This window comes from Capra hircus (genome assembly GCF_001704415.2).
Source record: "Capra hircus breed San Clemente chromosome X unlocalized genomic scaffold, ASM170441v1, whole genome shotgun sequence".
NCBI classification, from domain to species: Eukaryota; Metazoa; Chordata; class Mammalia; order Artiodactyla; family Bovidae; genus Capra; species Capra hircus.
In genome coordinates this window covers 52,249,823-52,261,068 of record NW_017189516.1, presented here as the reverse complement: position 1 = coordinate 52,261,068, position 11,246 = coordinate 52,249,823, and the positions used below count along the sequence as shown (strand labels likewise).

At 36.0% G+C, this 11,246-nt stretch overlaps 1 protein-coding gene across 1 annotated transcript in view; it reads right to left on the bottom strand.

Annotated features, from left to right (window-relative positions):
• Window positions 1–1,840: 1,840 nt before the first annotated feature.
• The window catches only part of BEND2 (BEN domain containing 2), a 54,588-nt gene continuing 45,182 nt past the window's right edge, over window positions 1,841–11,246 (bottom strand). The window contains 5 exon segments of the mRNA XM_018043708.1: window positions 1,841–2,240; window positions 5,103–5,300; window positions 7,514–7,544; window positions 8,365–8,556; window positions 10,696–10,811. Of these exon segments, the coding sequence (XP_017899197.1) occupies window positions 2,044–2,240; window positions 5,103–5,300; window positions 7,514–7,544; window positions 8,365–8,556; window positions 10,696–10,811 (734 nt within the window). The 3' untranslated portion in view covers window positions 1,841–2,043.

Genomic DNA, 11,246 nt, shown 5'->3' with positions numbered 1-11,246 from the left:
TAAAAGCCAGAGCTAAACATTGAAGCCTTGCTGACCAAAATTAAAATACTGGCATATATTTAAATAAATATTAAAGTATAATAATATTATGCTCTAGTAACACTTGTTTTACCCAGGAAGGACAAAACACTTGCAGTTTTCAAGATCCCTACAGTTATACCCACAATGGTAAATTATTGTTACTGGATTAAACTATTCTGTTTGCTTATCAAGCAAGAAAACAAACATTCTAACTGTGCCACATTAATGAACCTGGCTGGAAATGTTATCATTAAATTAAAAATGCTATGCAGAAAGTGTTAGTCGCTCAGTAGTGTCCACTTTGCCACCCTAAAGACTTTAGCCTGCCAGGCTCCTCTGTCCATGAGGTTCTCCAGGCAAAAGTACTGGAGTGGGTTGCTATTTCCTTCTCCAGGGGATCTTCCCAACCCAGGGATCAAACCCAGGCCTCCCACATTGCAGGCAGATTCTTTTACCATCTGAGCCACCAGGGAATAGGTATCGATGACATTAGTAAAAGTTCTATAAAATTACATGAAAAAAAAAGCATCTGTATTAAGAAAACAAGATGTTTATTTATTGTATTTATTTGGAAAACAATACACTAAAGATAAACTTATCAAAAACAAGTCTTATGAACAGGCATTTTAAATGTTTAATATTGGACTAATACAATAACAAAACTGACCTGTGAAATTTTGAACATTGTTGTTCTGGATACAAAAGGTCTAATTTAGTTTAAATAAGATCTGAAACACCTTTATGAAACTTATTTTGCTCAATGGGTATGATATTAAAGTTATATATATATGGAAGTGAAGTGAAAGCTACTCAGCTGCTCTTTTTGACCCCATCAACTGTAGCCCACCTGGCTCCTCTATCCATGACGATTTCCCAAGCAAGAATAGATACTAGAGTGAGTTGCTGTTTCCTTCTCCAGTGTGTATATAACTATGACTCAAACTGTGGGGACAATTTTAAACACTTAAAAAAATGTGCATTCTAATCTGTGCTATCTAATATAGTAGCCACTATCCACATGTGACTATTTAAATTTTAATTTTAATTAGCTAAAATGAGATACAATTTAAAAGGTAATTCCTACATCTAAGTAGCCACATCTCAAGTACTCAAAAGCCACAGGTGGCTACTACCATGTTGGGCAATGTAAAATCATAGAATTTTACCAACATAATGGAAAGTTCTATTGGACAGGGCTGGTCTAGTAACTTACATAAACAAACACCATAATAGAGCTAACTATATAAATCTTGAAAAATTTCTGCAAATATGCAGTTTTTGTTTTTGTAATTCTGCTTCTAATACAGGAAATACTTGAGATACCACAAAATACAAATCAAATTTTAAATCTGCATGTACAATTTGAAATTTAATCTTGCCTAGGGTATAAGTTAACTTTCCTATATTAACTCTATTACTAGTAGTTTATAAAATTATTTGCAAAATAATAGTGAATAGTGAAGCTGAAGACTAATTTAGATGTATTAATCTGAAATTAAGAATCTGTAAGATTTTTTGGTTATATGTAAGCCATACAGCCCTTCTGAAACAGTGTAGCTTAACTCAAGCTCTGTACTGCAGAATCACTTGACATATTGACTGTCAATACCAGCAAGTTACCGTGCTCAGTATTATGGTTTGCCTATCCAAGTATGGCTCTAAGTCACTACTCATATCTGCATCACTAACATTCAGATTACATCTGTCATTAAGAGCTAAATGTACTATTTTTACTCTACATTAAAACAGCAATAATAACAATCTTTAGGAGTTTACTACTATTCTCTTATTGAGAGGTTCTTATTGGAATACTGCCCATCGCTTTACTCATAAGATGAAACATCGCCTATCTTTCCAATGCAATTCTGCCTCCCTTGTGGGCAAAAAAAGAATTTAAGTTATTTCTTTAAGTGTGAATACTGATCTACAATGCTACTACAACAGGCTAATTTTGGAGTTAATAACATGAGAAACTTACAGGCTGGTACAATAGCAAAAAAGAAAAGGTTGGATGGCTAACATTTAGTCAGCTAAGTCAGTATCTTTTGGCTTGGACTCTGTTGAAGGAGTCATTGCTGGAGGTGACTGTGATTCATCTGTGGACCTCTCCAGGTCACATCTAAGACTACGAATATAACTATTCATAGCCATCACACACAATTTCCAGTCGTATCCATTTTCCGATAGATCACAAGTCGGGTAGATGTCCTGGAGAAATTCTGGTGGTAAAGTCCCAAAATATGACAATTAATTAGAAATCACTTCTCAGAGAAATGAATTTATTCAACCTTAGTACTATTTCTCTTTCTGTGAAAAGGTCATTAAGACTTTAATTAAAACACATGGACTGTAACTTTCATTAAATTAGCTGAACAATCTTTTCATCTGAAAGGATAATAATATAAAATAGCACCATTCTTCAATCACACACACACACACACACACACACACACACACACAAACCCAATATCCCATCATCTTGCTATATAACCAGGATGGAAACCCTCTGCTCTCTTCAGTACCCAATATAAACTTTCCTTATTCTTAAATTTATCAAAGACACATCTAGCATGTTATTCATTGTATCACAGAAATATGCTATTAATAATAAGGATCTAATACACCAGAGGCTGCAGTGTCTTTCATAATTTTAGAGGCAAGAAGCTATGACTGCTAAATTCTTTGCCACTGCTTGGTTTATCTCAGACAAAAGAAATAAGAGTCTTTAGATCTTGCAGGTAAATGAAAACTTCTGTCACAAAAGGTGACAGGGCAACATACCTCAAGGAGTACTCTTAGAGAAAGTGGGAGGACAAAGGGAGAGGTGGGGAAGACAGGTGTTAACAAGAAGAACAGAGCTGCTCTTAGATACTTTCTTAGGTAATTTCCTAAGTACCTTTGAGCTCTTAGAAAAGGATCTGGCAATCACACTACAGGCCAGCATTACTTGGCTACATTAATGTCATCTGCTTTTCGATAGGATTAATAGGCTGGAAAAAGGGTAAACTATCTTGTCAGTAATTTTTATATTGATTACATGTTGAAGTGATGATATTTAATATATTCTGGTCAAAGAAAATAGATTTTTAAAATTTAAATAACAGGCTGGGAAATCAGGACAATGCCATAAACACAGTGTATGTCCAAAATTTTTAGCACATCATGTGACAAAGTAAAAGACCTTTCACATTCAAAAGGCTAACAGATCAGTGGTAGCCTGGAAGGAGGCTTTAGTGGTATGACACTGGATTCAGTATCAAGTTCTATCCTGCTGCCCATTTTTATTAACAAAAAAGAAGTTATGGAAAGCAGGCTTGTCCCATCTCCCAAAGACAGCAAAACTGGGACAGATAATAGCCTGGAAGACAAGCACCTGCAAAGCTTTCAATAGACTGCAACAAGGAACCTAAATTGGTTGGTTGTTTCCCAAAATGTATTCTCTGAAACATTAGTCATAAAAGTTTCTTAGTGGGGAAAGATTTTGGTTGTGCACATAAATGCTTAACTCCAGAGTTAGTCTCCATTGAAAAATCCCCCAGTAAAGAGATATGGTGAATCAAAGGTGACAGATGCCAGTGGGAATGCCTGCTCTGAAAGATTCGCTGTATAAGAGGACCTAATGTACTTCCTATTGCTATAATTTTCCAGTTCTGTGATATTCAGAAATGGAGGGGAGAGGGGCAGGAGTAAGGGCTGTTTGCTCATTACAAATATACAGCCTATTAACTTTCTCCATATGGACCATTCTCTAAAGAGATCTTAAATGATAACTGAGTTCTCAGAGAGCATCACATCATAGTTTCTTATATCAATATCTTTGGCTTCTGGACATTATTTATCAGTGACTACTAATTTCCGGAAGAGTTCCCTCCAAATTATAAAATCTTAGGATAAAAAGTGAATTGAGAATAGAAGAATAATGAAGTTTACCCATTGCTGATACCAATCAGCAAACAAAACACATTTTTTTAAATTAGATTATTTCTTCTATAAACACCTTCATTTCCAAACTGGTTACAAACTCTGTTCTTTTTTTTACTGTAAGGTAAGAGGAAATGGGTTTTGATTTTTTGCCTGGTTCAGTGACGTTTAAACTGCAAGTTGTGACCAATTTCTGGGTCGTGAAATCAGTAATAGCAGCACTTTTTTAAAATTAAAGTTAATAGAATATTCATGTCAATGTATGGCAAAACCAATACAGTATTGTAAAGCAAAATAAAGTAAAAATAAAAATTAAAAAAAAGTTAATAGAATAGAAAATATTGAAACATAACTGTTATAGAAAAAGTAAGTTTTGTTTGTGAAATTTTTGCTTCAGTTTTTTAAAAAATCACACACACACTGAGTCACATGTAAAACATATTTCTTACTATGGGTTGCAGTAAAAAAAAGTTTGAAAACTACTGGATTAGATGAGATAGCAAATGCTTACAAAAGGTGCTGTAAGTCAGATTTCTTTAGTGTAGTGTGAAACACAAGTGTTCTTCAAATCCGATGGATGTGAAACGTGTGATATGAAGGCAGGAACCAGCCAACTGAGATTAGGCCAGGGCTCAGAACTGTATCTTTGCTGGGTACCAGTGACATAAGTAAGAAATACTCTGTTTACTGCTTGGTCTAAATTTAAGATTTCACAGAGTTGCTGCTGGAAGCTTTATTATTTCATCTATTTATGTCATAGATAAAGTCTATACTATGCTCATGTGCACAAGGGAAAACTAGCAAATTAACCTGCCGTACTATTGTTAACACTTCTGCAAACTGATAAAGCCCAGCAGCTTCAATTTTGATCCCCAGTAAATGAAGGTTTGAGTTTCCATTCATCTGGCAGTCCATACCAGAAGTCACAGTCGATAATGCCTTTCCTGCTCTAATAATGCTGCTCAAGACAGAGCAATTAGCCCTGAGAACCCAAAGGCAAAAAGAAACACATTCATGAACCTGCTCCTGTCATACCCTAATGGAATTAGTAAAAGAGCAGCCTCTCTCCTCAAAACTTACACAAACTGAATAAATTTTTCTTTATCCTCTCTAACACACTTTGCTTTTATTTATTCTCACATATTCAACATATAACAAACCTTGAAGAGCATTAATTTTATTGGCGTTCAGGGAGAGCACTCCACACTCCTGACTGCCACGGACACTACTTAGGACTTCCTCTGTGAAGAGGTTGCGAATAAGGTATCTGGCTGACAGCTCTGGGCGAGCCTTCTCTTTTGCTGTAATCAGAAGTGATTTCGGCATCTGTATATTTCTACTTGGATCTCCAAGATATTCTAGAAGCAAAAGGGAAAGAAGATGTCGATTTTCATGGCAAATGTTACGTTCAAGTTTTTTAAAACGTTGTAATAGAAAAGTTGATTTTGCTAAACTTTCAAGGCTCAAGAATTTGAGAGCTTGCATTTCCCCTTGAGTGTGGATTAGTGGATTTAACATTCATTAGCAGGATACACTCAAGGGGATATGCATTCAGCATGCACAATGCATAAACAGCGATCTTGAAGTCACCTCAGAATCTGCCTATTACACTGTGCTAATGAATTGGAAGATTCAGTATAGTTAAGATGTCAGTTTTACCTAAGCTGATGTATCAATGGAATGAAGTTCAAATAAAAATTTGTACAATTAAAAAAAACGAGAAATTGAGAGGCTAAAAAAATGAAAGCTTTAACTTTTTAGTGTATCATGAGACAGCATTAGAAATGAGACAGGAATCACTCCTGATATAATGGTACATGCTCTGATTGTTAAGAGGACAATTCAGGACTCTGCTATCTTTTAGGATACAATCAGTTTTAACATTACATTTGGTAACAAATTCTAAGTAATTATTTAAAATTAATTTTTATTGCATCAAAAATTCTAAGTAGTTTTCATGAATTGTTTTCCTACTTATAAAAAAGGCTTTTTCAAAATTAAGGATCATGATTCTTATTAAAATATTTATAATTTTAAAATGTAGGGTTTTTTATTTGGTATTGTTTATCATTTAAATATCAACAAACTCTCAGAGGGAGAGGGAGAGGGTGGGATGATTTGGGAGAATGGCATTCTAACATGTATACTATCATGTAAGAATTGAATCGCCAGTCTATGTCTGACACAGGATACAGCATGCTTGGGGCTGGTGCATGGGGATGACCCACAGAGATGGGAGGGAGGTGGGAGGGGGGTTCATGTTTGGGAACACATGTAAGAATTAAAGATTTTAAAATTAAAAAAATTTAAAAACTAATAAAAAAATAAAAATAAAAAATAAATATCAACAAACTTATCTTATTTTTTTTTTTTTGTGGCCTTGCTTTGTACACTTTAGCTGAAATGAAGTTGCTCATCCCATTGCCTTTGTTTTTTTTTTTTTATTTTTTTATTTTTTTATTTTTTATTTATTTATTTTTTTTTTAATTTTAAAATCTTAAATTCTTACATGCGTTCCCAAACATGAACCCCCCTCCCACCTCCCTCCAAACTTATCTTAGAATATTGTATTTTAGATAAGTTACTTGAACTTAAAAATAAATTTTAAGCCTGTTTTTATTTCTCAACTCTATAGCCTAATCATCACCGTCTTTCTTCAGTCCATAGTGATTAAATTAATCATACTTTAAAGTATTATATTGTACATATAACAAAGAATTACTTGTTCAAGAAAATATATTAGACAAACATATCATTCTTACAATAAACATATTTTTCATCTTGGAAATCCATCATTTAAGGGGTAAGAGTATAAACTGTTGAATCACCCAGATCCAACAATTAGCAAGAGATATTAAATTATTTTAAAAATTCACTCCAAAGACTTAACATCTGTAAGGTTAATCTAGCAATATTTATCGAGTTCAGAAAAAAAGGTAAATACTATTTAACCTGGTAATTCAAATTCTGAGGACATAATTTAAAAGAATCCAAAATATGTACAATTCTTCCTTTTTGGTGGCATGATTTTCATGATTGATGATTTTCTCTAAAAAGTCTTCAAATGAAAAACAAAAAATAACAAAGAGAGGGAAGTAGCTAAATAAATTATGTTATACTTACTCAATGAAATGTTATATGCCTGTTAAAATGAAATGATTATGAAGACTGGATATTTTTAAGGAAAAACATATATTTCAAAGAAGAGTAATTATATGGAGACCATAAGTCTTTAAAATGTTCATAAGAAAAAAAAGCTGGGAGAAAATTAAAATGTCCACAATAGTTTGTTAAGTTATCTTGATTGTGGAAACTTCTCTTTCCTCCAAAATATATTCCAGTTTTCAATAAAATGGCATAATAGACTACACATAAATTGTGATGGCTGCCTGGCTCGCCATCTGCTTAGCTGCCCTGTCCTCTGATTCTAGCTGAGTCAGGGTCAGAGACCTGTGACCTAAGCTGCCCAAACTGGATTCCCTCTCCTGGGAATCTGAACAATGACAATAGAAAACTAGAACCTAAAAATCATGGAAGCTACAGACACAGAGCCCCAGAGATATCAATGGACCCCAGATGCCATGGTCTCAGGGCTGCTCAGGCTCCTGCCTGTGGCTGTTTGTTCTCTGCTCCTTTTAATCTAGGAACTATTTGCCCAGTGATCTTGTTGTGGTGGTATAATTTGGCCAGAGTTTGTTTCCATGGTGTACATACAACCTGATTATAATGGAAAAAATATACTATAAAGATACATTATTTAAATAATTTTGTCTGATCAGATTCATAGGTAATAGCCTACTTAGGGCTGACATGGAGGGCCAAGGAAAGACAGAAAACAGTTTTCCTACCTCAGGTACCACTAAACTCCAGCATCCTGGGGAAAGGCATGCAAGGTGTGAGTGCACAGTCACCTACAGAACCCACCCTACTTGACACTAACAAAGCAGGCTATGCCTCCAGCACTTAGCTAGCAGTGAGGGCCAGTGTTCTGATGAACGAGATTCATTAATTCATGCAAAAACACTTTATGAAGCATCTACAGTGTGCCTGGCACACAGAGACCAAGACCCCGAACTGCTCCTGGTCCATCCAGCTGTAGCTCCTCTTTTACCTGCAGAGAAAGGTGACTAACCTGAGAGAGTTCACACCAGTCAAAGGAATCAGCTGAGAACCACTTTTCAAAGGAAAAATAATAGACTTAGTTTAATGTTAAAAACTATCAGTCTCAGAACTAGGTCTCTATAGTTCATTAATCACAGATATAAGAGATTTAAGTTATTTAGCTTTCTCATGAAAATTTTCAAACATACATAAAAGTAGACAGAAAAATAAGGGCCCCACAAATGCATCACTGAAATTCAACATTTATCAGCAAGAGAACTTATTTTAACACTCACCTAGTGTTTCATAAGAGACTGCTGCACCATCAGTGGAAGGTTCTTGAATTCCTTCAGGGATAGCGCTGCTGTTCTGGGGAGAATTCCCATGTTCTCTTGTTTCTGAGATAGCTTCTTGCTGAGAAACCTGGGAACTACTTGCATTGTCATCACCATCTCTTTCATCATTCGAATCTCTTTTGCGTTTGGTAGGCCCTCCATTGTTATGAACAGTTTTCTGTTGAAACACAAAATTGTATCTATAAACAAAGTCCCATAGTGGGAAAATATGGACATGCTTCATCATCTACCAGGTTCCTCCAGGGTGATGAAGAAGCAACTGTTTCTAATCAGCTGGGCTGAAGCACAGGAATCCTCTGTGGCATGAAATAAAACTATAGGTGGATTCCTCCTCCAGCTGCCATGACTCGCTGCTTCTTGGGGGACTTTGTTGTTGTTCAGTCACTCAATCATTGTCTGACTCTTCCTGACCCCATGGACTCCAGCACACCAGGCTTCCCTGTCCTTCACCGTCTCCCAGAGTTTGCTCAAACTCATGTCCATTGAGTCAGTGATGCCATCCAACCATCTCATCCTGCCCTCAATCTTTCCTAACATCAGGGTCTTTCCCAATGAGTCGGCCCTTGGGGCATTTAGTAGCAGTCTAACGAACTAAATGGGCTTCCCTGGTGGCTCAGTAGTAAATAATCCGCCTGCCAGTGCCAGAAACGATTGTTCAATCCCTGGGTCAGGAAGATCTCCTAGAGAAGGAAATAGTAACACACTCCAATATTCTTGCCTGGAAAGTCCCACAGACAGAGGCAGCCCAGAGGGCTACAGTCCCTGGGGTTGCAAAAAGAGTCAAGACACCACAACTCAGTGACTAAACCACAACAACAAACAACAGTTGTTGGCACAAAATAAGTGCTTAATGAACATATCATAAATAAATGAATACATGAGTTTCTCAAAGATGACAACTTTGAGGTTGTTTTTTCTTAATTTTTTTTTCTCTTTCCCCAGTGGTCTTCTAATCTGTCTGTACATTTGAGCATTTGAATTACCCTAGAGATCTTGTGTTTTCTTAAAGCAGTGCTGGGGCCCCACTCATGGCAAATTCAACCAGAATCTCTGGTGGAGGGAGAGGGAGAGCTCCAGCATTACTAACTTTTTTTTTAAGTGCCTCACATGTTTTTAACATATACCTAGAGTTGACCACTGCTCTAGATTAGGGCTTCTTGAACTTCAATGTGCACATAAATCACCTGGGGGTCTGGCTATAATTCAAATTCTGCCTCAGTTAGTCTGGTATGAAACTCAAGACTGCCTTTCTCACAAGCTTTCCAGTGCTGCAGCTGCTGGTCCACGGACCCACTTTGAGTAGTAAGGACCTATCCTTCTCCTAATCAAGGACACAGCAGGCACTGGCAGATGCTGCTTCTCTTCTGATGCCTAAGCAATATTCAAATTACCATTTCCAGGCAGTATCATAATTTTACATTCAAATGTTTAAGGTGTAATTTTTGTAGGATATAAAAGGGAATGTGAAAAATAAGCAGATTTGGTTTCATACAGATGGTGCTTGAGTTATCACTGAAATCAAGCCATTCACCAAGAAAATATAAGCTCAGCTACAAATATTCTTGGCAAACAGTTTCCATCAACTCACTCTAGAGACACAGGAGTGACTAGATATGGTGAGAATAAAATGGGGGCTTTAGAGAGGTGGGTAGAAGTTAAGAATTGTCATTATGTTAAATGCTTCATCAGAAGGCAATAGACATGACTCTCTTCCCTACTGACCTGTTTGTGTTTAAAAAAAAAAAAAAAACTCAAATGCACTCTGAAGATAGGATCGGTGAGAGAGAAGTCAGATTCCCACTTACCATGTAGCTAAACAGATTATAAAATATCTGTGAAAACTTAACCTCATGATATGCATCATTTTCACCAGTTTCTGCCATCACTGAAAGTGAACAAGTAATGAAGTACCTTCCTTTTCTTCTGTGCCATTCCTAACTACCATTAGAACAGCTAAGTAGTACCACGGTCTGCTCTTTTATGTGTTACTCAGTGGGATCCTGAAAAAGACTTGCCAAATATCTTTGTAGTTGAAATCTTTTTCTGGTGTAACCCTTGGCTTGAAATATACTAATTATAACACTGTATTTATTTTATCTTTAGGATATTTTTATGGGGCACAAAATGTCAAAGAGTGAAATGAACAGGCAGGATGCAAGAGAACACACCTTGCCTCTAAACTAAAGAATCTGAGCACATGGGCTGAAGATCTTGTATGTCATACCATCAGTTCTGGAGTTGTATGCAGTATGTACTTATACAGCAGTGACCATATTTAGATAAAAAAATCACTTACTGGTGTTCTTCTCGAACATAAATTGCGGATCAGAGAATTGATATTGGAAATACAGGCTTGCCACTCTTCTCCATGTTCACTCAAATCATAGTTGGGAAAAACTGCTGCCAGATGTTCTGCAAATAGCACCAAGAATTCAGGAAAATTAAGGGGGAAATAACAAAGAAACTGACAAAAAAATTTATTTAAAATACTGAAATTTTCTCTTTTTCATTGTCATTCTTTTCTCTAAGTAAGAGTTTAGGAATTCTACTCAAAGAGGATGCTTAGCTGAATATCTCATTTCTTCCAATGTGCAATTCCCTAAAACACTGACCTAAGGAGCCCATGATGAGGTTTTGGTGCTTTAGGGGAAAAAAAATGTGTTACAAAAAGTCAATTATTTCAGGTGCTAATACCCTTTAATAACCCTATGGATAAATTAGATCTAAAAACAGAAGGAAACCTGTAAGGAGAAAACAGTATTATTACAAACATTATCACCTCATGATCCAGTTACTTGTGCATATTACATGTCTATCTTCCCCACAAGCTACTCCCTCTGCCTAGAA